Source organism: Musca vetustissima, unplaced genomic scaffold, assembly GCF_032173495.1.
Source record: "Musca vetustissima isolate MV318-11 ecotype Yass unplaced genomic scaffold, APGP_CSIRO_Mvet_v1 utg18190, whole genome shotgun sequence".
Taxonomy (NCBI): Eukaryota; Metazoa; Arthropoda; class Insecta; order Diptera; family Muscidae; genus Musca; species Musca vetustissima.
This window is the reverse complement of record NW_026882521.1, coordinates 267,014-294,448: the sequence shown is the minus strand read 5'-3', so window position 1 is coordinate 294,448 and position 27,435 is coordinate 267,014. Positions and strand designations below refer to the sequence as shown.

Genomic DNA, 27,435 nt, shown 5'->3' with positions numbered 1-27,435 from the left:
TGTTCCGTTGTCCATTATAGGCGTGGATTTTTATACCCTTCACCACACTGTGGTACAGGGTATTATGTCTTTGTGCATATGTTTGTAACAGGCAAAAGAAACGAGATAGACACATGGTTTCTTTTGAGAATATGCGTAGAATCACTTTATAAGTCGATTTATGCATGTCCGTCCGTATATCCGTCTGTCTGTAAACAATGTACAGGTCGCATTTATGATTCGAATTGGATGAAATTTAGCATAGCGCATTTATTTGGCCCAAGGACGAACCCTATTGAAATTGGAAGAAATCGATTAAGATTTAGATGTAGCTCCCAAATATATATTTTCGTCCGATTTTATGTAAATGGCGCAGCAAAGTCCTACATATCCTTCGATTTGCACGAAATTTGGCATATCATTCTGAATCGAGCCTAGAATGACATGTGTTAAATTTCCTGATCAGATCAGATTTAGATATAGTCCCCATATATATTTTCGTCCGATTTTAGGTAAATAGTGCACCAAAGTCCCTATATATCCTTCGATTTGCACGAAAATGGGCACAGCGTACTGAATTAAGTCTAGAACGATGTGTGTTAAATTTCGTGAAAATTGGTTCAGATTTAGATATAGCTCCCATATATATTTTCGTCCGATTTTAGGTAAATAGTGCACCAAAGTCCCTATATATCCTTCGATTTGCACGAAATGGGCACAGCATACTGTATTAAGTCTAGAACGATGTGTGTTAAATTTCGTGAAAATCGGTTCAAATTTAGATATAGCTCCCATATATATTTTCGTCCGATTTTAGGTATATAGTGAACCAAAGTCCCTATATATCCTTCGATTTGCACGAAAATTGGCACAGCGTACTGAATTAAGTCTAGAATGATCTCTGCCAAGTTTCGTGAAAATCGGTTAAGATTTAGAAATAGCACCCATATATATTTTCGTCCGATTTAAGGTAAATGGTGTACCAAAGTCCCTATATCTCTTTCGATTTGCACGACATTTTGTTTAGGGTATTGAATTAGGTCGAGAATGATGTGTGCTTAGTTTCGTGAAAATCGGTTCAGATTTAGATATATCTCCCATATATATTTTCGTCGGATTTTAAATGGAGCACCAAAGTCCCTATATATCTTTCGATTTGCACGAAATTTGGCATATGATGCTGAATTAAGTCCAGAATGATGTGTGCCAAGTTTCGCGAAAATCGGTTCAGATTTAGTTATAGCTCCCATATATATTTTCGTCCTATTTAATGTAAAGTGTGCACTAAAGACCCATAGCTAGGCCGATTTACACAACGTACTGAAATTAGTATTCCTTCGAAAAGGCGACGTCTGGTAGGATACATATGTAGCATATACCCAAAGTGGTGAAGGGTATCATATAGTTGGCCCAGTCCGACTTTACTACTTTCTTTACTGGTTTAAAAATAATTTTCCAAAGTCCATTATACATTTTTTTAAGGGCCATTGTATTCTTAGATTTTTTAATCATAATTTTCCGAGGTCGATTATAGAAGTGAATTGTTTTAAATATAACTTTCCGAAGTTTGTTAAGGGCGTGTCTCTTAAAAAATCCACGCCCATAATGACATTTGAAAAAATATAAAAAATATTGAAATATTTGAAACATATTTTTAAAAATCCAAGCCAGGACACCAAAAAAGGTGTGGATTTTTTTAAAATATGTTTTTCAGAGACCACCACGAGGCGTGGATTTTTTAAAGAGCCTAACAAAGGAATTTTTACGCTCTTGAAAAAATATGTTTTAAAACATCCAAGCCTCTTCTATGACTTGAAAAAAATATTTTTAAAAAATCCATGGAACTTCAAAAAATACTTTTCTATTTAACCTTTTATTCACCCTCCCTGAATTGATGTTTCCCATAACCCTTTACTTCTCTTGCCTTCCTAGCTCTTATCAGTCAAAAATATCACATTTCACCGTAAATAACAAAGGACAAGTTCGATTGAATGTGTTCGCTCCGATCCACTGTAGAACATGCTTTTGTTGTGTATGTCGATGATTATACCCTTCACAGATAATATCATCTAACAAAATGTGCGCCGAACAATAACAATAAAAATCAAATAGTATGAATGTAATGTGCAAAAAAAAATCTCATCCCCTCACCATACCCTCCCTCTCCTTCGTTCTGTGAACAACAAATAAATATGGAATGGGGATAACCACAATATAATCATTAACAACTTGTCAACGCACTTCGAATCCGACTTATCAGAGAAATAAAATAATAAAAATAATCATCATTTGTTGGTTGGCTCGGCTGTTGAACAACATCGTAGAACGTCCGAATGCGTCCGGTATTAGGTATGGTGGGTTGGCTGGTACTAAAATACGATAACAATCGTCATAATGGACGAAGAAAAAAAAATATCCCATATGGATTTCCAACAAATTAAGAAAACATGCCGACAGTTTGCATAACAGGGTACTGGAAGGACAACCAGGACAGTAGTTGTCCGAAGCAGAAATCACCCTGCAAAGCAAGTGCATATTCTAAATATTTATGAAAACTATTAGGGATTTAAAGGAAGAGGGTCTCGAGGTTGTATCAGCTACTGTTTTTAATTCCTTCAATATTGAAGAGGGTCTTTAGCGAGGGGCTCGGACGAATATCTGCCACTTCTTTTTTTCCTTTGATATGTAAATACAGAAATTGCGTTCTTATTCTTTGTTGTTGACAATTTATTTATTATTCTTGGTGTTGTTGTTGTGGTTGATATGCATTTTGTTTTTGTATTTATGTGCCTCATCCGGTGGTAGCTTGAATATAATCACTGCTAATGATTTGTATTTGTTTTTTTTTTTATTTTTGGGCTTTTCGTAGCTCATCAGGCATTCCGTTTTGCAGGCAGTCGATTAAACAAAATGACGAAGTTGACGAAAAAAAGAAGAAGCAGAAAAGAAAATTCATAAATTTCCATAAATGTCTTCTGCGGTCGTGTCGAAGGAACCTTACACACGTCCGGCATATCTTAGAACCGAAAGTCAATGCAGAAGCGATTTGTTTGCCAGGTTCTCCAGCCATTCATACTCTTAAAGAATCTCCAAGTAGTCTACAACAAGTAAATTTGTTGGTGTTTGCTGTTGTTGTAGCTGGGTAAAGTTTCAATAACTTTGTTTATAAATAGAAAATTGCCAGTGCGGCATATCATGGTGCAGGAACCAGTAGCCACAAATACACTCGAGGAAAAATATATTTTCAAGGGCCAATACAGACAGGCATGGATTTTTAAAAATATTTTTTCAAGGGTCAATACAGACAGGCGTGGGTTTTTAAAAATATGTTTTCATGGGTCAATACGGACAGTCGTGGATTTTTAAAAATATTTTTTCAAGGGTCAATACAGACAGGCGTGGATTTTTTTAAAATATTTTTTCAAGGGCCAATACAGACAGGCGTGGATTTTTGAAAAATATTTTTTCAAGGGCCAATACAGACAGGCGTGGATTTTTGAAAAATATTTTTTCAAGGGCCAATACAGACAGGCGTGGATTTTTGAAAAATATTTTTTCAAGGGTCAATACAGACAAAGTTCTCAAAAGGCGTGGATTTTTAAAAATATTTTTTCAAGGGTCAATACAGACAGGGTTCTCAAAAGGCGTGGATTTTTAAAAATATTTTTTCAAGGGTCAATACAGACAGGGTTCTCAAAAGGCGTGGATTTTTAAAAATATTTTTTCAAAGGTCAATACAGACAGGGTTCTCAAAAGGCGTGGATTTTTAAAAATATTTTTTCAAGGGTCAATACAGACAGGCGTGGATTTTTAAAAATATTTTTTCAAGGGTCAATACAGACAGGCGTGGATTTTTAAAAATATTTTTTCAAGGGTCAATACAGACAGGCGTGGATTTTTAAAAATATTTTTTCAAGGGTCAATACAGACAGGGATCTCAAAAGGCGTGGATTTTTAAAAATATTTTTTCAAGGGTTCTCAAAAGGCGTGGATTTTTAAAAATATTTTTTCAAGGGTTCTCAAAAGGCGTGGATTTTTAAAAATATTTTTTCAAGGGTTCTCAAAAGGCGTGGATTTTTAAAAATATTTTTTCAGGGGTTCTCAAAAGGCGTGGATTTTTTAAAATATTTTTTCAAGGATTCTCAAAATGCGTGGATTTTTAAAAATATTTTTTCAAGGGTTCTCAATAGACGTGGATTTTTTTTTAATATTTTTCCAATTTTTTTCCAGTGTCCTTAGTTCCTCTTTGTTTTCCTATGGCCAAAATGGCCCTTCGTAATGAATGAACGAGCGAACGTATGAATGAAATTCCAACAAACAATAAATAAAACCGCCAAGAATATTAAAATGCAAGCGAATCAATTCATTCATTCATTATGATCATTAAAATGTATGGGAAAGGCAGAAGACGCAGAAGAAGCGAATGACGACCAGAAGTCTTAGAAGAAGTTTTGCTAATGAACTTCGAACGAAACAAACAACAAAAAATGGAAAGCAAAAACAAACAGAAAATACTTCGAAAGAATTTCTATTAAATTAAAAACTACTAAATTTTGTTGTATGAAAAAAAAAATAAAAAAAAACACCAACAAATACTCCAAACATGGTTGAATAGTTTGTTCGGCAAAAGGGTTGGGGTTGAAACGTGCCAAGGTACTTGGGGGGTAGGGGATTTTCAAATTGTGAACATTAAATCGAACATGTGTTTTCGATGGTGGTGGTAGTGGAGGAGGAGGATACCGAACGAAACTCCAGTACCGGGGGAATATATCATGCACTCAAATAATGAAGAAAGCAATATCAACAACAACACAACAACAAAAACAAATTCCCTATTTCACCAAAACGGAAGCTATAAAAACCATTGGCAAATATCAATGTACATGTGTGTGTGACTGAGTAAGGGTATGGGTAAATTGTCTAACATGGTGTTGTGTCTTTGGAGTACCTAAGTTTGGTTGTTGTGCCATTTGAAGGAATGCATTGCAGAGCCATGGGGCCAGGCCCCGGTGCCAATGGCACTTGTGCCAACGTCGTCGTCCCAATTGTTTTTTGGAATTTATTTACATGTTTCTGGTGTTGTTGTTGTATTTTCCATTTTTATGGTTGTAAATTTTTACGACTTTCCGTGTAATTTAAAGAGTTTTTGTGTTTCGTTTTCTGATATTAAAATGGAAGAAGGACCTTGTATTGCCAAAACATTTTTTTTTGGTATTTATTTTGGGAATAAAAACAATGTTCCTATTTGGGTAATAACAAAGGCAGGGGTCAATAGTTGAATAGTTGGCAAAAAAAGGATGGAGGTTTTTACACAAACGAAGATCCACGCCTGTTCAAAAAATATTTTAAAAAATCCACGCCTGTCTGTATTGACCCTTGACATTTTTTTAGACTTAATTCAGTACGCTATGCCAAATTTCGTGCAAATTGAAAGATGTATAAGGCTTTGGTGCCCCACTTACCTTAAATCGTGCAAATCGAGAGATATAGGGACTTTGGTACACCATTTACCTTAAATCGGACGTAAATATATATGGGAGCTATATCAAAATCTGAACCGATTTTTACGAAACTTAACACACATCATTCCAGTCTTAATTCAGTACGCTATGCCAAAGGAACTTAGGTGCAGCATTTACATTAAATCGGACGAAAATATATATGGAGCTATATCGAAATCCGAACCGATTTTTTCCAATTTCAATAGGGTTCGTCCTTGTGCCAGGGCGTATGGGAGTTGCCAATATCTTACTAGGCGCGTCTTCCCGGGTGGCGGATGGGAAGGCGGCAATCGTTGTTGAGGCCACAAGCCACGTGTCGTCGAGATCAAGCGATTATGATCCGGCAGTTCTAGGTGTGGATGCCTTGGCACCTGCTTCGGTATCTGTTACAAGTGCATCAATTCCAAATCCTAACGTTGACGAACCGGCTATTCTTTTGGCAAATGAGCATGTCAAGACTGATGAAAATCAGTCTCTGGCTGACAGGACTGTAGTCCTAGAGGAGCAAAGTAAGGAACTATTCGACCAGCTAGACAGACTGATACCGGAAGAGCAATGTGGGGATACGCTTCCGGGGGAACTGCTACTGAATCTTACCCTAACTGATGATGAGCTGGACCCCACGGTGATCCCAGCCAAGTCTACACAGGGGGATTGCTGTAGTATTAATGAAGGAAGCGCAGACCCTGTTGACCGACCGACTTCAAGTCTGACTGCAACAGGTCCTTTGTCGGCAATTGCAGACAATAAACTTCAGAGGCGATCTGCGACCGAGGCGATGTCCGACGATGGGGAATCTGTGGAGACCCCAGCAACGGACAGCGGCTGATGCGAAACATTACAAACGTGCTGTTTAGTATCTCCGCAAATTCGTGGGGCGAGACGCGAATTTGGTTTCGGAGAGGGAGGTACATCTCATCAAGGGTAAGATGAGATTCGCATGGAAGTTCGAAAGAACCTATCCGCACGCTCTCCATGTGAACTCGAGATGGATTTCCCTCCCGAATCCTACTGCTCGCACAAAAGTGGTAAAATCGGCTAAGCCCAGTGTCTCTGACAAAGGTGCTAAGCTGACTTCTGATCTGAAGCCCAGCTCGAAGCCGAACCCTAGTTAAAAGGCACAGGAAAATGCTATTAAGAACATCCCGAAGCAAAATGTCACCCATATGGGTGATTAACGTGTGGAAGGCTCTGCGACAAAGGTGAAGCTAAAGTTTTGGGTGGATTCACTAGTGGTCGAAATAGGAAGAAGGGGAAGTCCGGCAAGGAACCATCGTTTCCTGGGAGAGTAAATGCCGCCCCACAGAGCAAATCTGTGAATCGCATCCGCTCTTAAGAATGTCCGCAACCTTCACCCAAGAAGATGACTTCTCGTCTGGCTGATCCTTCTACCTCATATGCGGCTGTCGCTGGACAACAAACGGCGGAGAAACAGCCTAGTACAGAGAAGGCATCAACCTCCTATGGAAAGGCAAACTCCAAGGTTCGTAGCCAAAGACAACGTAAGCCATATGACAAACCGACCAAAGTAGCCGCTGTTGAAGACCTTCAAGTGGCAATCATTGATAAATCTGATCCTCATGGCAGGATTAGTGACAGTCATTGGTTGCTCATTGAAGGAGCCCTTCGGTCGGTCATCGTCTGTGTGTCGGACCAAGGGGGTCGTCAGTTTGGCAGTGCAGAACGGTGCCAAAGTCATCAACTGCCTGAACGAGAAATCGAGAAACCATTGGAAGCTTTGGTGCACTCTGGGAAGGAGCCTTCCTTGCTACGGTCTCACTATCTGAGATCCCAACTGGACGGGTCCTCTCAGCCTGGGTTCCCCACCTTCAGTGGATAAGGAACTCCTGTCGAAAATGTTGGCGCTGCAAAATCCCAGCCTCACTACATCGGGCTGCTCCTTGTAACGAGGATGGAGGGGCGTCGCAAGGGTAGCAGTTGACCCACCCGGGGGAGGCGTATCTCAGGGGGCGTGAGGGAAAATTAAACTTCGGCTCACGATGGGTTCTGTTTCTACTGAACACATCCACCGAAACTTAATACGAGTAGGAAAGCGGCAAAGCCTGCGCATTCTGCAGATGCATGGCCGCAGCCTACTCTACTACTCCTGTCCCTCACGAACTCTGAAGTGGACATCGCTTTGTTCAGGAGCCATATATTTATAAAAATATGGTTGCTGGATTAAGGAATGCCAACTTTGACATATTCGCCGCATCCATGGGGGACAAGGTGAGGACCTGTGTAGTAGGTAAAAAGAGTTCAAATCTAATCTTTCTATCTAATTACAGCAACGGTCACATTTGCACGGTAAGGCTGACGAGCACCTGCAACGTCAGCCTTACCGTGACACTAACAAACGAGGTGAGTCTGTTTTCGATTTTATTCTATCCTACAATTTACGTATAGGTAATAGGGGTAGAGAAAAAAGATTTTTGAAAAAATCTACGTCAGTTGAGGACCCTTTAAAAAAAATTCTTAAAAATCCACGGCAGTAGAGGACCCTTGAACAAGTATTTAAAAAACTCCGCTCTTGAAAAAGTATTTAAAAAAAATCCACGACCTAATACTTTTTTATAAAATATATTAATGCCTCATCTTTGCCTGTCTATTTTAAATAATTGATTTACCTCCACTAATTCCCCTTTGGTAACAATTCTCAATTCAAAAAACCAAAACCCCAGCTGCCTTTGCTAAAAATATCTGCTATTAAATTAATCCCCAGAATATGCCACAACAAGCAGTCTGTCAGTCATTTGCTTTCAAAACGATTTTTTTTAGAGGAAACAAAAATATCTATCTAAAAATATCTATTAAGCCATTTCCCCAATCACCCGGACACACACACACAGAGAGGCACACATACACACTCCGCAACCAGCGATGGCATCAATTAATTGAGTTATAATTTCGACCCTGACCTGCTGATGGCAAGAGGCATCATACTTAACCCTCATCTTGAGAGCATTGAAAAGCAGAACCAAACAGAACAGAATTATGAACCAAAAAAATATCTTGGGAAGCATTATTTTCCAAAACACTGATGATGAAGAAAAACTACAACAGCAGCCAACAATTTAAACGAGGGCACCCAGGGATCACCCCCTGGAAAAAATATGAAACGTAACTCAATAAGACTTTAATCCACATGGAGTGATATACGGCGGACGGACGACGAAGTGAACGTGAGCTAAAGCAAATAGTGATGCATTTGTAACAATAACAAAAACAACAACGAGAATTGAAAGGAACATAAATCAATTTAAATTGAAACAATAAAAAAATGGAGAACCAAAAATACACGCACACATACTCACATGGTATGTGAGAAAGGTTGGTGTAATAGTAGTAGTGGTGCTAGTAGTCCACTTATAACAGCAAACCACTAAAACAAATCGTAGTTTAAACTACAGCACTTTTCGGAAAAGTCAATAATACAAAAGAATAGGCAAACCAAAAGAGAAAAGGAAAAGCAAAAAAAGAAACGAAACTATTTGCCACCCAAAAAATAACAACCACCCCCTTTTATCCACAACAGAAACAACTGCCGGTTCGATGGAAGGCAAGAGCATTGCTGGCCGGCCCTGAAACGAAAAGACCCAGAGAACCAAGGAACACCAAGTGAACGAGTAAACCATGAACACCGAGAACAAGGAAAACAAAATTGAAAGTTTTACCCTCGAATGGAATCATGTGTTCAACGAAGTAAATAAAGATTTGCTCGCCGGCCACAGAGGAGAGGATTCGAACAAAGAACATTTGTCATGTTCAGCACATAATCAGCTTAAATAGTGAAAATTCCCCAATGAGAATATGAACAACGAACGAAGCCACCGACCGACCGAATGAATGAACAAATAAGTGAACAAAGTGCTCTGAAACACCAGTGTCACAGCCACTGCCACGAGATAATCGGAAGGGGTGTAGAGCAGCAGCATCAAACACAAAGACAATAGAATACCGTGCGGATGAGTTTGAAGTGCAGTGGAGAGAGGTATGGAGCTGGAGCATCAGCATGGCTTCAATTTACTCTAATCAGATGCTCACTCTGACGACATGAAACGTGACCAGGTTGAGGACAACACAACACACCGTAAAAAAGGGTGGTATGGCCGGTGATGGGATATTTTTTAAAAATACACAACTGTTGAAAAATATTTTTAAAAAATCCACGCCTTGTCTTTACTTACTTAGCTGGCTTGTAACAGAACGCTTGTTCCATAAGCCGAACTTAAGAAAGATTTCCAAGTGCGTCGGTCGGAGAAGAGCACAATCTCCTTCAATTTGAAAGACCACATTCCAAGATGTTGTTTTCTATTTGGTATTTCCATCTGATTCGTGGCCTTCCCCTTCTACGGGAAACATCAGTAGGTTCGCTTTTATATGCCTTTTGACCTAGCCATCGTAGTCGCTGGAGCTCAATACGACTGACTATGTCAATGTCCGCGTATAAATCGTAAATCTTGTGGTTCATTCGACGCCGATATTCACCGTCGACGCAGATAGGCCAGTAGATTTTTTGGAGAATTTTTCTTTCAAACACCCCAAGAGCTGGCCATGCTTCAGATCCATATAACAGCACGGGTAGTATCAGCGTCTTGTAAACTGTGAGTTTGGTCTGGCGGGAGGTGGTCTTGTTTCTAAACTGCTTACTTAGACCATAGTAGCATCTGTTGGCCATCAAAATCCTATTCTCCGAATTTCAAAACTGGTGTGATTCGTTTTATTTATGGCGGTACCAAGGTATATACAAATTTTAACTACCTCGAAGTTGTCCAAAGCTGGCTATTATCGCTCGCCATGTTCGACCAATTATATCGATGTCATCGGCGTAACATGCGATTAACATGTTTTATTTGTTGTACAGAGTGCCATTTCTGTTCACTTTTGCCTCTCGTATGACCTTTTCCTCGTTCGGTATTGAAGGGCTCCGACAGATCCTTTCACACTTTAATTGCTGACCTTGCGCCACTTAAAGTTCTCCTGCATAGCCGAATTAATTTTGCAGGAATGCCGAACGTAGACATGGCTTTAAACACCTCTGAACGGATAGGGCTGTCGAATGCGGCTTTATATGTAGTCGACGAATAGGTGGTATGTGTCGATGTGTTTTTGTGGGTCTTTTCCAGGATTTGGCGCAGAGTGAAAAACTGGTCAATGGTGGATTTGCCAGGTCTAAAGCCGCATTGGTCAATGGGGGATTTGCCAGGTCTGAAGCCGCAGGTCTGAAACCGCATTGAGCCGATTAATTGCTTTTATGACCTCATTTTGGTTGGTTGGTATTCACTCTATACCATCATCTCTTATTGTTTCTGAGGTATCTTCTTCATCGCCACTATTTGATACCAGAAGCTTTTCAAAATGCTCCTTCCAGATTCTCAACACGCTGTCTGTATCTGTCACCAGGTTTCCTTCTTCATCTCTACAGAAGGATGTGCCTGCACCAAAACCTTCGGATTGGTGTTTTACTCGTTTGTAAAATTTCCGGACTTCGTTCTGACTCCTGTACATCTCGATTTGCTCACGCTCACAATTGAGATGAAAGAGGGACCAATATAAGCCTGGACTTCGTCATGTATCTTCTTCCCCTACGCCACCCTTAGATGGACATTTGGAAAAATATTTTTAAAAAATCCAAGCATATTTAGAGGTACGAAAAAATATTTTTAAAAAATCTACGCCTTTGAAAATCCATTCGTACGTCCTTGTCCATAAATTATAGGTCAATATTTATTCCATTTTCCATGTCTCAATATTTTGTTCCTGATTTTCAATATCTAATCAAACAAACCAAAAAGAAAACAAATATTCAATATTTGAATGTTGACATATGTACAGGAGAATGGCTGCATGTGTGCGTGTGCCCCTGTGTATTTGTAAGCTTTTCGATTGACATGTGTTCGGTCGATTTTAATCGACCTCAATTTTTCTATTTGGTTTAGAATTTATGCACACACAGGCACACCTCTCAGATGTATGGGTGTGTGTGAGTGTATTTGTGTTTCAGATTTTTTTTGCCAAAGTTTACATGGTTTAGGTTATTTGTCACACTCATCAACACCATCATCATCAAGGACGACGACGATGATGCTGACGACGACTTTGTCCTCCGCTAACACACCAAATCAGTCATGTGTCACACAAAAAAATAGCAGCTCCCTTCTTGATGTCAACATCGTCATCATCGTAGCCGTCACAGGAGAATCTCTGACAACAACTATCAAACCATGACAAACGTGTCGTGGTGGAAAGCCCCCCTTTTTTCCAATGGTTTGACTCCGGCTGTTCGTCCGTTCATCCGTATAACGTCAAAGGACATGTGTCAGTCAGTGTGTAATTTTTGTTTTATTTGCTAAAAACCCACACACACACATACTTACACACATGCAAACCAATCCATATGTGCGAGTTTAATGCATCCAATGTGGTTGGTGTTGGACCTGGACTATTGCAGGAGGGCCAGGACAACAGCAGACGATTGTTTAGAGAGCTCCTGTTGTCATCACCGAATGTGTATGCCTTCGGGTTTTGACATTGTATGCGTGTGTGTGTGTGCACACTTTTTTCACGCTCTTTTCTATTCAAATCCACAACTGAACAAATGTTGGACTACCCCGCACTCCTCGCCTGTCGTCACTCGATTCAAGTGATTTTCGCTTCGTTAGCTTTTAATGTAATTGGGATTTTCCGAAACAAAAAGAAGAAGAAGAATAACACAAAAAATCCGACTGCAATTCCACTTTTCATTCATTGCCTAACCTTAACGGACTGGCCAGGCCATTCCCACCCCATGGACCACCTTTACATTTGAGATCCTTTTGCACAATTCGAATGGTTTTTTAAAACAATTTGTGGTAAAAGGATTTTTCTGCACTTAAATCAAGTTGACATTTTTTCATGAGGGTTGTTCCGTATTCCATACCACCGCCCAAATTCGCCCATAACCCACCCAACCGAATGTCATTGGAGATTTGTCGAAATTCAACCAAGAAATCCAATTGAAGAACGATAGAAGAAAGCGATTCATGTGGAATTGAGTGGAACAATGAATTGCCAGTGGCATAAGTCGGCATGTCATTTTATGCTAACCACCACACCATCCCACCTCCTCCACCCTGGGTTCACATCACATTGCCACTGCTGCGGCTGCTGCTGCATTCCATCCTTTGTTCAATTAACATTAATTTGAAAATTAAGCTTTTAGTTTTCAATTATTGCGACAGCATGCTGAGCGAATGTGTGTGTGTGCGCGTCGTTTTCCCTTTCCTCCACACGTCACAAAATTACAAAAAAAAAACAACAACAAATAGAAAAGTAAAATTTTCATTTCCTGAAAATGTCACATACCAAAAAAATAGAGGGTAGTTTGGAAATTAACAACAACAAAGACAATGACATTAATTTATCGTAATATTTAAAAAGTAATTTTGAAATAAAATTAATAAGGGGAAATGTACTATTAAAACTCAGAATTTAATTGGAATATTTGAAATATTTTTTCAAACTTCCACAAGAGGCGTGAATTTTTTTAAAATATTAAAGGGCCAATGCATACAGGCGTGGATTTTTTAAAATATTTTTTCAAGGGTCAATACAGACAGGTGTGGATTTTTTTAAAAATATTTTTTCAAGGGTCAATACAGACAGGCGTGGATTTTTTTTAAAAATATTTTTTCAAGGGCCAATACATACAGGCGTGGATTATTTTTAAATATTTGTTCAAGGGCCATTGCAGACAGGCGTGGATTTTTTTAAAAATATTTCAGACAGGCGGGGATTTTTTAAAAAATATTTCAGACAGGCGTGGATTTTTTTTTAAATATTTCAGACAGGCGGGGATTTTTTAAAAAATATTTTAGACAGGCGTGGATTTTTTTAAAAATATTTCAGACAGGCGTGGATTTTTTTTTTAAATATTTTTAAGGGCCATTACAGACAGGCGTGTAGTTTTTTTTTAAAATATTTTTTCAAGGGCCAATACAGACAGGCATACATTTTTTCAAATATTTTTCAAGGGCCAATACAGACAGGCATACATTTTTTCAAATATTTTTCAAGGGCCAATACAGACAGGCGTGGATTTTTTTAAAATATTTTTTCAAGGGCCAATATAGACAGGCGTGGAATTTTTTTAAATATTTTTTCAAGGGCCAATACAGACAGGCGTGGAATTTTTTTAAATATTTTTTCAAGGCCAATACAGACAGGCGTGGATTTTTTTAAATATTTTTTCAAGGCCAATACAGACAGGCGTGGATTTTTTAAATATTTTTTCAAGGCCAATACAGACAGGCGTGGATTTTTTTTAAAATATTTTTTCAAGGACCAATATTGACAGGCGTGGATTTTTTTAAAATATTTTTTCAAGGACCAATATTGACAGGCGTGGATTTTTTAAATTTTTTTTTCAAGGGCCAATACAGACAGGTGTGGATTTTTTTCAAGGGCCAATACAGACAGGCGTGGATTTTTTTCAAGGACCAATACAGACAGGCGTGGCTTTTTTTCAACGGCCAATACAAACAGGCGTGGATTTTTTTAAAATATTTTTTCAAGGGCCAATACAGACAGGCGTGGATTTTTTTAAAATATTTTTTCAAGGGCCAATACAGACAGGCGTGGATTTTTTCAAGGGCCAATACAGACAGGCGTGGATTTTTTCAAGGGCCAATACAGACAGGCGTGGATTGTTTTCAAGGGCCAATACAGACAGGCGTGGATTTTTTTAAAATATTTTTTCAAGGGCCAATACAGACAGGCGTGGATTGTTTTCAAGGGCCAATACAGACAGGCGTGGATTTTTTCAAGGGCCAATACAGACAGGCGTGGATTTTTTCAAGGGCCAATACAGACAGGCGTGGATTTTTTTCAAGGGCCAATACAGACAGGCGTGGATTTTTTTCAAGGGTCAATACAGACAGGCGTGGATTTTTTTTAAATATTTTTTCAAGGGCCAATACATACAGGCGTGGATTTTTTTTAAATATTTTTTCAAAGGCCAATACAGACAGGCGTGGATTTTTTTAAATATTTTTTCAAGGGCCAATACAGACTGGCGTGGATTTTTTTTTAAATATTTTTTCAAGGGCCAATACAGACAGGCGTGGATTATTTTTTTTCAAGCCTTCAAAATAGGGAGTTTTTAATTTTTATTTAAAAAAAAAAAATAGTTGGCTCATCAAAACTTTAATTTGGTATAAAAATTGATGTTGTTTTATTTTCTTTTTTTTTTGTTTTGGTAAATGTCTACCCTGCAGGCCTGATGATGACTTCATTGCCAACATTATCAACATTGCTTCGCATTGCATGGCACTATTGTCAACTTCGTTGTCATGTGTAGTCATGCTCATCTCGTTGTTATCTACCCTTTGACACACTTTGATGAAGGATAAAATGCAAACAAGAACAAAGTCAACTATGGCAGTGGCGACGCCAGCGACGCCAACAACAACAACAATAGGCGGTGGCATGCAGCAGCCAAGCCCAGCTCAGGCCAGCAACAACATCAGAGAACATCATCAGCGAAGTCGCAATGCAATGAGGATAGCATTGCATAAAAAATAACAATCATCAATTGCAAGGATGTTATAAAAATAATAATAAAAAACAAAGCAAAAACAAAGCAAAGACAACATAAATATCCCAAAGCATCAGCGGTGGGAAAACAAAGAGCATATGTGTGACGTTCCACTGTTGTGCAGGATATCTGCTCAGGATGATGGTACGAGAGAATGAAGAGTATCATCAATATTTTATCCTCGTTGGCGGTGGTGGTAATGACATGTTCTATCAAATTAATCCCATTCCTTATGGGACTAATTTAAACGTGGATTTTTTTAAAAATATTTTATTAAGGTTCTCGAAGTAGAATTTATAAAAATATGTTTTAAGGCTCCTCAACAGGCATGGATTTTTTAAAAATATTTTTTAAGGGGCCTCATCGGACGTGGATTTTTTAAAAATATTTGTTCAAAGGCCAGGATAAGGATCAATAGTCTTTGTTTTAATTTTTTTCTAATTTTTTATATTTTTTTCCTTCTATGTTCTCTTACCCTGACAAAATTTTTAGTGGGTTGAGGACAATTGAAATCAAAATATCCATATTGCTGCACTTTTTATGTAAACATCCCCATTTCACATCATGTGCCTCGAAAGACAACAACAATAACAGCACTGGCATCAGCACTGGCATCATTTTTAAAGAGTGGCCCCATGCATTTGTCCTTATGGTTCGAGAGGCGCCTTTGGTTATATTTTCATTACAAATGTATTCATTTTGTTATTTCTTTTTTTTACAAAAACGACAACAAGAGCACAACACAAAACAATGGAAAAGAAGGAAAACAAATATCTAAATCTGCTACCATTATTGTCTTTATTGCTGCTGCAAAGCCAGTCATTGTCAATTGTCCTATTCTGCTGATTCCAATGGGGAGGAACGGAGAGGTACCAAGATTTTTTGTCACTTGGCAAAATATTAAAAAAAAACAACTCCTGTTGTGGACCCTTGAAAAAATTGTTTTTTGAAAAATCAACGCCTGTCTGTATTGGCCCTTGAATAAATATTTTTTGAAAAATCCACGCCTGTCTGTTTTGGCCCTTGAAAAAAATATTTTGTCTGTCTTTATTACTTAATTACTTAGCTGGCTTGTGTCAGAACTTTCGGCCGAGCTTAAAAAAGATTTCCAGGCGCGTCGGTCTTTTGCGCAGTTTTTCCAATTTGAAAGACCATTTTCGGCAATATTGTCTTCGACTTGATATTTTCATCGTATTCTTGACCTTCCCCTTCTGCGTGAACCATCAGCTGGTTCGCTTCTATATGGCTTCTGGCCTGGGGTAAAAAGATTCTCCATTCTCACAACATGACCTAGCCAACGTAGTCGCTGCAGCTCAATACGTCTAACAATGCCGATGTCCGAGATTAGCTGGTACAGCTCATGGTTCATGTGATATTCACCGTCAACGCAGATCGGCCCATAGGTCTTTCGGAGAATTTTTCTTTCAAACACACCAAGAGCTGCCTCGTCTGTTTGCGCAAATAACCATGCTTTAGATCCATACAATAGCACGGGTAGTATCTGCGTCTTGTAGAGTGTGATTTTGGTCTGGCGGGAGGTGGCCTTGTTTCTAAACTGCTTACTTAGATCATATTAGCATCTGTTCTGTCCTTCTCCGAATTTGAAAACTGATATCATTAGTTTTATTTATGGCGGTACCAAGGTATATAAAATCTTTAAGCTGTAGTTCTCAAGTTCCACAGTTGGTCCGAGTCTACTGGACGTCTTGCGCGTTGATACCATCAACTTGGTCTTTTCTGGCCGTTTACTGCCAGACCCACTTTAGCAGACTCCTTCTCAATTTGTTCAAAGGTGGCTGTTACCCATTATATCAATGTAATCGGCGTAGGCGAGTAACATGTGTAGTTTGGTGTACAGAGTGTATGACCTTTTCCAGCAGGATGTTAAAAAGGTCACACGACAAACGGTCACCTTGTCTGAATCCTCGTTCGGTATTAAAGGGTTCCGAGAAGTCCTTTCCGACTTTAACTGCTGATCTTGAGCCAGTTAAAGTTATCCTGCATAGCCGAATTAATTTTGCAGGAATGCCAAACACAGACATGGTTTTAAGCACCTCTGAACGGATAGGGCTGTCGAATGCGGCTTTATAGTCGACGAATAGGTGGTATGTGTCGATGTGTTTTTCGTGGGTTTTTTCCAGGATTTGGCGCAGAGTGAAAATCCGGTCGATGGTGTATTTGCCAGGTCTGAAGCCGCATTAGTATGGTCCAATAATGTCATTGACCATTGGCATCAGTCATTCACATAGCACTTTATATGCGCTGGGAAGGAGACTTTATCCTCTATAGTTGGCACATATCGTCTTGTCTCCATTTTTGTACACGGGACACAGGATACTGAGGTTCCAATCATTGTGCATGCTTTCCTCTAGCCAAATTGTACTAATCAGCTTGTCCATGCTCCTTACCAGCATCTGACCACCAGTCTTGAATAGTTCGGCTTATAACCCATCGGCACCTGCTGCTTTATTATTCTTCAACCGATTGATTGCTATTCTGACCTCATCTTGGCTAGGTGGTATATAGTACATACCATCATCTCATATTGGTTCTGGGATATCCTCTTCACCGCTACTATTTGATACCTGAAGTTTTTTAAAATGCTCCTTCCAGATCCTCAGCACACTGTCTGTATCTGTCACCAGATTCCCTTCTTCATCTCTGCAGGAGGATGTGCCTGCACCAAAGCCTTCGGTTTGGTGTTTTTCTCGTTGGTAAAATTTTCGGACTTCATTCTGACTCCTGTAAATTTCGATTTGCTCACGCTCACGTTTTTCTTGTTCTTTCTTCTTTTTTTCTGAAAACACGTTTCTCCGCTCTCCTTTTCTCTCGATAATTCTCCATCACATTACGTGTTGCTACTGTCTGCAGGGTTGACCTATACGCTGCGTTTTTCAGATCAGTAGCATTACGACACTCCTGATCGCCATGGGTTTCTTGATGGTGGTTTTTGGTACCCAAGTGTTGCTTTTGCTGCAGTTTGTAGGGAGTGGGCAATTCTTTGCCATTGTGCTTGTATACTATTTTCGGGAAAAGAAGTGCTTTCGTCAAGCAGGTGGGTATGTTGAGCGGAGTAGGACTCTGTCACCTGTTGTGTTTGCAGCTTTTCGAGTTTCCGTGTTACATTAGATCGCACCTTTGCTGCTACATTATGACGTGTGCGAACCTTGGCTGTCACAAAATAATGATCCGAATCGATATTCGCTCCTCGGATCGATCGAACCTCTAATACACTGGATGAATGTCTTCCGTCTATCACAACACGATCAAATTGATTTCCCGTTGCTCGATCGAGAGAAATCCAGACGGCCTTGTGTATATCGAGATGCTTGAATCTGGTGCTGCTAACTACCATGTTTTTTGCTGCCGCGAAGTTAATCAACCTTATGCCGTTGTCGGATGTTTCTTCGTGTAGGCTGAATTTTCCGACAATGGGACCAAAAATATTTTCTCTTCCGATTTTTGCATTGAAATCTTCTAGCAGAATTTTAATGTCAGGGCCAGGGCAGCGATCATATGCTGTTTTTAGGCGCTCGTAAAATATGCCTTTGGTCTGCTCATCTTTGGCTTCGGTCGGAGCATGGGCGCAAATAAGACTGATGTAGAAGAACTTCTCTTTTATACGGATTATAGCAATTCGCTCATCTACTGAAGTAATTTTTTTTATTCTCCTGTTAACCATAAATCCGCAGCCAAATTCATGTCTCGTTTCATGGCAACTATAATACAGGGCGTAATCATCTGATTTACTTACGCTAGTCCCTTTCCATCGCATTTCCTGCAAGGCAATAATATCGGCTTTGCACTTCTTGAGTACATCCGCCAAGGCGTAAACTGCGCCTGTTCTGTACAACGTGCGCACATTCCCCGAGTGCAGATTCGCAGATCGTGGTCCTTTATACGTTTGCGGAGGTTGTCAACATTAGGGGGGTTTGGTTTTCTTTTTCGTTGCCTTTTCATAGTAGGAGGGGTTTTCCGAGTGTGGGCAACTAACCCGATGCCTCAACCCTTTTTTTATAGTTCTTATGGGTGAACTCGTGGCACATATTAGCTCACTATTTCATCGGGTGATGAAAATAGGTACCCAAGGTGGCATCACGCCTGGACTTCGCCATATTAAAGTCAATCAGAGCCGTTGCTTGGTATCTATCATCCCGTACGCCACCCTTGAAACAATATTTTTAAAAAAATCCACGTCTGTCTGTATTGGCCCTTGAAAAAATATTTTTTAAATATCCAATATATCAGTATCTAGTGTAGGGTACCATCCATTCTGATTCTGAGCAAACCCCCATTTCCATTTATTTTTGTTTACATTTAACTTTCGTTTTGTATTCACATTTACTTATGTTGGAGAGCTTTAAAGTCTGAGGCATGGCATGCATGCCGAGCTTGTTTTCTTTTCATTTCCTTCCGTTTTTCTTGTTCAGTTTTTTTTTTTTTTTTTTTTTGTAATTTTCATGCGAAAACATTCAATTTAGCTTTATTTAATTTCTCTCGTTTGTTTTCGTTTTTTGTTATTTTTTGTTGCTATTTGTTCTCTCGTTAGTAAACAGAAATGTTTGCAAAAAATTGGAGCAAAGTGGAGAAAAAGTCAAGTGAGCACATTTGTAATTTAGAATACTGAATGGATGGATGGCTGGCTGGTGAGGCTGACTGGCGTGAGTCTGTTTGTTTTCGCGTTTTTTGTCGTGGGGGTCTTAAAAAACCAATAACAAAAAAGTGGCAAAGGCAAACATGTGTCGCCTGAACTGCTGCTTAGTATTATTACTCTGTTGTTTGCTCTTCGCAGTCTTCTTCACTGTCTTTTCGACAATATATAGAGGGAATCATGCTAGGCATCTGGTCTTTCGTTGATGATGATGATGGGAAGTTCATTGGGAACAATAAGTGAAGAGTGGATATCTGTCAAGCGAAGAGTAGCATCAGCATCAGAATCGCTAATGTTTTTGTTGCTAATTTGTTGTTTGGCAAATTTTTACAGTGGAGCATCGGCAGGCGTGGATTTTTTAAAAATAAATTTTCAGGGGACAGACGTGGATTTTTTTAAAATAATTTTTTTTTAAAAATACATTTTCAGGGGACAGACGTGGATTTTTTTTAAATAAAATTTTGGAGGACAGACGTGGATTTTGTAAAAATAATTTTTCAAGGGCCAATAGACAGCCAATGAAGCCAATGGTCAATGACATTATTGGACTTCAGACCTGGCAATTCCACCATTGACCAGATTTTCACTCTGTGCCAAATCCTGGAAAAAAACCCACGAAAAACACATCAACACATTCCACCTATTAGTCGACTATAAAGCCGCATTCGACAGCCATATCCGCTCAGAGGTGTATAAAGTCATGTCTGTGTATGGCATTCCTGTAAAATTAATACGACTATGCAGGATAACTTTAACTGGCACAAGATCAGCAGTTAAAGTCGGAAAGGACATCTCGGAGGCCTTTAATACCGAACAAGGATTCAGGCATCCTGCTGGAAAAGATCATACGAGAGGCAAGTGAAGAGAAATGTCATTCTATACACCAAAAAACACATGTTACTCGCCTACGCCGATGACATCGACATAATGAGTCGAACACTGAGAGCGGTAACAGCCAGAATTTATAGAATACTACATGGTCGGTTTTTTTTTAAATATCTCCCCCGGGACTATCAATGTTAAATATGTGGTGTTTTAAAAAATATTTTAGAAGTCTATCGTGGCGGATTTTTTTTAAATAATTTGTCGTCTTATTTCGAATAATTTTATTATATCGCGGTTCCACTTTCGTTACTTTTCTTCTATTTTCGAATATTTTTTGGATATCTCTGTATTTTTTTCTTCTGGTGGGTTGTTTTTCTTGTTTTTATCTTTTTGTGTTTTGCTTGTCTGACAATTTGGCTGGCTGACTGGCTGGTTGATTGGTTGACTTCTGCCTGCCTGCTTGCTTGCGTTCGCTGTATGTATTCAAGTGATAAATTGGCAGAGCAAAAAGCAAGCCAATCATGAGATTAGAAAATAAAAACAAACCAAAAAAAAAAAAGAATAGAAAGAAAAAATGAAAACAATACGAAATAAGAGAAATTTCTGACCGAGACACACAAACAAAAAAATCTGACCGGCCGTTTGCAAAATGCGAATAGAAGAAGAATTTGTCAAAACACTTTCACGCTTGTAATTCCAAAATTTTTTCTTTGCAATGATTGAACTACATTGTAACATATAATTTGGGGTATAAAAAATCACGTGAATGAAGCGTAGATTTTTTAAACATATTTTTTCAACGACCACGATGAAACGAGGATTTTTTAAAAAATATGTTTTCAAGGCCCAAAAGAGAGGCGTGGATGTTCATACCCTCACCACACTGTGGTACAGGGTATTATGTTTTTGTGCATATGTTTGTTACATGCAAAAAGAGTCTAGATAGACCCATGGTTCCTTTTGAGAATATGCATAGAATCACTTTCTGAGTCAATTCACGCATGTCCGTCTGTCCGTCCGTCCATGTATTTTTGTCGCATTTATGATCCGATTTGGATGAAATTTGGCACAGTTCACTTATTGGACTCAAGGACGAACCCTATAGAAATTTGAGAAAATCTCTTCAGATTTAGATAAGTTCCCATATATAGTTTCATCCGATTTTATGTAAATTATACACATAACTCCCAATATTTGTCCGATTGGGACAACATTTTACACAGGGTACTGAATTATGTCTGTGAAGTTTTGTTAAAATCGGTTCAGATATAACTCTCATATATAGTTTCGTCCGATTTTTTGTGTATGATACAAAAAACTCCCAATAATTGTCCGATTGGGACAAAATTCTGCACAGAGTAATGAATTAGGTCCAGACCGATATCAGCGAAGTTTTGTTAAAATCGGTTCAGACTTAGATATAGCTGCCATATATAGTGTCGTCCGATTTTTTGTGAATGATACACCAAACTCCCAATATTTGTCCGATTGGGACAACATTTTACACAGGGTACTGAATTAGGTCCAGACTTATGTCTGTGAAGTTTTGTTAAAATCGGTTCAGATATAGCTCCCATATATAGTTTTGTCCGACTTTAAGTAAATTGTGCACCAAACTCGTAATGTTTGCCCGATTGACACGAAATTTTGCACAGCGTACTGAATAAGGTCCAGCTTGATGTACATGAAGTTTTGATGAAATCGGTTCAGTTTTAGATAATTTCTCCCATATTTAGTTTCGTTCGATTATATGTAAGTTGTACACCAAACTCCCAATATTTTTCGATTGAGCCAAAATTTTGCACATCCTACTGAATTAGGTCCTGTTTGATATTTATGATGTTTTGTTGAAATCGGTTCAGATTTAGATATAGCTCATATATATTCTTTTGTCCGATTTTTGGTAAATGGTGCACCAAACTTACCAAAATTTTTTCCATTGAGACAAAATTTTGCAGAGCGTATTGAAATAGGTCCACATTGATGTATACGAAGTTTAATGAAAACCGCTTTAGATTTAGATATATCTCCACTATACCGATTTTTTTGTAAATGGCGCACCAAACTCCCAAGGATAATTCGATTGATGCAACACAACGTATTGAGATATGTCCTTATTAATGTATACTACGTTTTGTGCAAATCGGTTCAGATTTAGATAGGGCTCCCGATTTTTGGTAAATTGTGCAGCGAGGAGCCTACGTCTGAGATAAAATAGTGAACAGCGCTCTGTGCTGCAGCATACCAAACGGTATGCCACGGTTTAAAAATATTTTTTCAAGGGTCAATACGGACAGGCGTGGATTTTTTAAAAATATTTTTCAAGGGCCAATACAGACAGGCCTGGATTTTTTTTTAAAAATATTTTTTCAAGGGCCAATACAGACAGGCGTGGATTTTTTAAAAATATGTTTTCAAGGGCCAATACAGACAGGCCTGGATTTTTTAAAAATATTTTTTCAAGGGCCAATACAGGCAGGCCCGGATTTTTTAAAAATATTTTTTCCTAAAGCGTGAATTTTTAAAAAGTATTTTTCCTGAAGCGTGGATTTTTAAAAAATATTTTTTCAAGGGCCAATACAGACAGGCCCGGATTTTTAAAAAATATTTTTCCTGAAGCGTGGATTTTTAAAAAATATTTTTCCTGAAGCGTGGATTTTAAAAAAATATATATATTTCGTGGATTTGTTGTAAATTACACATCGACACACGTCGACTATAAAGCCGCATTCGACAGTCCTATCCGTTCAGAGGTGTTTAAAGCCATGTCTGCGTTTGGCATTCCCGGAAATGACTAACAGATGCTACTATGGTCTAAGTAAGCAGTTTAGAAACTAATCCACCTCTCGCCAGACCAAATTCAAACTTTATAAGACGCTGATACTACCCGTGCTGTTATATGGATCTGAAGCATGGGTATTTGCGCAAGCAGATGAGACAGCTCTTGGGGTGGTTGAAAGAAAAATTCTCCGAAAGTCTACGGGCCGATCTGCGTCGATGGTGAATATCGGCGTCGAATGAAGCACGAGCTTTACAATTTATACGCAGTCAGTCGTAGTGAGCTGCAGCGATAGAACTCTGTTACAAACATTTGCAAATGCTTTCCCACCACTGTTCCTCCTGACGAACTTATTTAATAATTTACAACAAAAAACATTTTTACTTTTATTTAAAAATTATTGCACTCAGTAGGTAGTAGTGATTTAAAAGATTTAAATTTTGTTTATACCACAACTTTGAGATGCTGATTCTGATGATGTGATGTGATATTTATAAAATATGACGATGTGAACCGAAAAGATGTAATAACCGGCATCATAACCAACATCATCACCACCACCATCAGCCACAACCACCACACATCATATGACTCATTCTCAGTGGCAAAAAGAAGAACAAAAAAAATATACAAATTAGAAATATTAGATGGCGTCTAAATTAGTCCATGTCCACTTCCATAGAAATTGACCACATAAATTATTATTATAACAACAAGAACAACAACAACTGCAACAGTATGAAATGTAATTTACAGCCATCAAACAAATATCAACTATTTAAATTAATAATGTGTTATAATATGTACTTTTAAGATATTCGCATCTGTGTGTCTGTTTGTGTTTACAAATGTATATTTTATGTGTCCATAATCTCTCTCTTCAAGAAGAAGATTGTATTTATGTAGATAAAAAAAAGTTGTCACTTTCGGATAATCATCCATCTTAAATGTGACAACTATGTTTATGTCATTTATATTACAAAAATATATGTAGAGAGAATTAAAGAATATTAAATGAGGATTATGTGGATAAACAAATATATACATATGTACATATATTTAAGTGAGTATGTACTTTGTGAATTATTAACACAAAAATAAATGCACTATTTTTATCAGGGAAATTAAAATTACGACAGGGTGAGAAAAAGTTATGTATTTGAAAGTGTTTTTGAAAACAAAGTACGGATCCACAAAAGTTTGAAATTCGATGTAAATGTGTGCATTTTTTTTTTAAATATTTTGGAAGGCTTCTGGAGAAGATTATTAAAAATATGAACGTGGATCATTTTAAAGCATTGTCTTTGTTTTTTTTTTATTTTGATAGCTGGAGTGGAGGAATGCTGTAGGCGTGGAGTGCAAATATTTTAGAAGACTACAGGAGTGGATTCTTTTTAAACATTTTAACAGCTAAAGACTTGGATTTAATAAAAAATTAGAAGGCTACAATAGAGGATTGATATTATAACTTCGAAGGTGGTGGGTAAAGGATTTTTTAAATATCTAGAGATGTAGGCATGTATTATAGTAGCCTTGATTTAACTAAAGGAAGGTATTGAAATATGAAACCAAAAGATTAGGTTCGAAATTGAGCTATATCGGTCCTCAAGTAGGCATAGCCCCTTATATAATGATAACTTTAAATATTCGCTAATTGCTACACGATGGAATAAATATTGGACCCGACTTAGTACGCATTCGAAAAATGTATTTCTTCAATGAACATTTCATATTGAACATCGGCCTCTACCCCGAAATGAAATCCTGTGTACGTTGGAGATAAGCTTATATATAAATAAATTGCAGTATTTTGAGTATTTTATTCACATGTTCCACCATATTATGGGTTTTCAATAACAGTACAACTTTTGGTATGTTTCCTATATTTTCATTTAAAGTAACTGTCAGTATTCCTATTGTGGAGGATATTCAAAGTTCTACACGGTCGAACTTAACGCTTATTATCTGCTTTAAAAATATTTTGTTTCATTTTTATACCCTCCACCATAGTATGGAGGGTATATTAGTTTTGTTTTTCCGTTTGTACGATTTAAGCGTGTCCGTCTGTTATAATCACTCTAGCATCTAAACGAATAGAGATAGATCGCCAAAATTTTGCATAGAGTTGTCTTTTGTCTGCAGGCAGATCAAGTTCGTTTAGGCATATCTCTCATATAAGGGTACCCCCCAATTTTCGGAATTTTGAGGTTCTTGATATCGTTTTTCAACCGAATTCGTTGACATTTAGTACGTTGATTTCTTATTGGGTAGCAAATCTCCTAAATTGCAGCATCTGTTGGCCAGCACTATTTTTTCCGAATTTCAAAACTAATGTCATTAGTCGTATTTATGGCGGTACCGAACATATATTAAATCTTTGACTATCTCGAAGCTGCAGTTTTCAAGATCCACTTGCGCGTAGATACCATCAGCTTAGTCTTCTCGCTATTTACTGCAGATTCCTTCTTAATTTGTTCAAAGGTGGATGTTACCGCTCGCAATGTTCGACCCATTATGTCGATGGCGTCGACGTATGCTGTTTGGTGTACAGAGTGCCATTTCTGCTCACATTTGAATCTTGTATGACTTTTTCCAGCAGGATGTAAAAAAGGTCACACGACAAACGGCCATCTTCCCTCGGCTTTAACTACTGACCTTGTTCCAATTAAAGTTATTATTCTGCATAGCCGTATTAAAATTAAATTCATAAAAATATTAAATTTTTAATCGATTTTGCTTTAGTTGGTAAAAGTCGAAAATCGATTTTGAACATTTTTGGCAATATCAAAACATCGAAAAGTCGATTTTTGGTCAGAGGCAAAAATCAGAGGCATATCCCTAGTTCCGATCATTGGGAATACATTCCTCTAGCCAAATTGTACAAATCACTCGGTACATGCTCCCGATCAGCATCTGACCACCGGTCTTGAATAGTTCGGCTGGTAACCCATCGGCACCTGCTGCATTATTATTCTTCAGCCGAATAATTGCTATTGGTTAGGTGGTATACAATCTATACCGTCATCTCTGATTTGTTCTGGTTTAAAAATATAATACTGTATAGAAAAATCATAGCTATTCGGGTCAATCGATCAAAATGTTGCTGTTTTGTACAACCACCACTTCCTCGAAAATGAGTTTAGATCAAAAGAATTTTTTGAGAAGTGAACTTTGTGGGGAAAGTTCCAGAAAGAGTGGACCAATAAGTCCCATCTTCTAAAATTAAACTTGTTTGTTTAAAATATTAGGTTATGCGAAGTTTATTGTAAATCGCATGCTCTATTATAAAATGAAATTTCAATACCAAATATTGGCGGTACCGTTATATGTTGGCTTCCCCAAAAAATGTACCTATAAATCTCACTTTCAGCACCAAACATCTTAGGAGTAATAGTAATGTTTGTACAAAATTTCGAAGCTGTATCTTAAATATTGAGAGCGCTGTCGTGATTTCAACAGATGGACAGGGCTAAATTGGCATAGACTTTTATTCTGATCAAGAGCATGTATATTTTAAGGGGTCTAAGGTGAATATTGCAAACGGAATGGCAAATTTAATATATGTACACTCCACCTTGGGGTAGAGGGTATAAAAATCCACTCTACTCTTATATTTATATCAAAAGAATACAATAATATACAGTACACTAATAACATAATACAGTACCAATATCATACTATTATTATTATTGTATATAATTATTGTCATTCTCAATAGATAAAAATAGAGAAATAAATCAACGAATTGATGATAATGACCGCAAACATCCCAAGCAATACAAAAAATACAACAACAATAACAGAAAAAAAACTATAAATGACACTTACCGACACCGTATTTATTATTCGATGGAGTCCACATTTTGCTCCCCTTTTTGATGTTTTATGCACTCTTTTGTTTGAAAAATTCACTCTCACTCTCTCTCGGCAATGGAGCCGTACGTACACTCGTTCTCAATAACTATTGTCTGACAATACAAAACAAAACTCTGTTTGATCAGTTAAACACAATGTTTGATGTTGTTGTTATTATTGTTTCAAGTTGTTGTTTTCATGTGAGGGAAGCTGGGATGGATGAGAGCAGCATCATTCTCAGCAGCTGCAGCGACGACGGCAGAGACAACAA

The 27,435-nt window shown here is 38.0% G+C and overlaps 1 protein-coding gene across 1 annotated transcript in view; it reads right to left on the bottom strand.

Annotated features, from left to right (window-relative positions):
• Positions 1-27,178, bottom strand: part of LOC133328984 (dedicator of cytokinesis protein 3) — a 140,204-nt gene extending 113,026 nt beyond the window's left edge. Inside the window, exon 1 of the mRNA XM_061537488.1 lies at positions 27,138-27,178. Coding sequence (XP_061393472.1) covers positions 27,138-27,171 — 34 coding nt within the window. The 5' untranslated portion in view covers positions 27,172-27,178. The remainder of the gene's footprint in view (positions 1-27,137) is intronic.
• Positions 27,179-27,435: the final 257 nt, after the last annotated feature.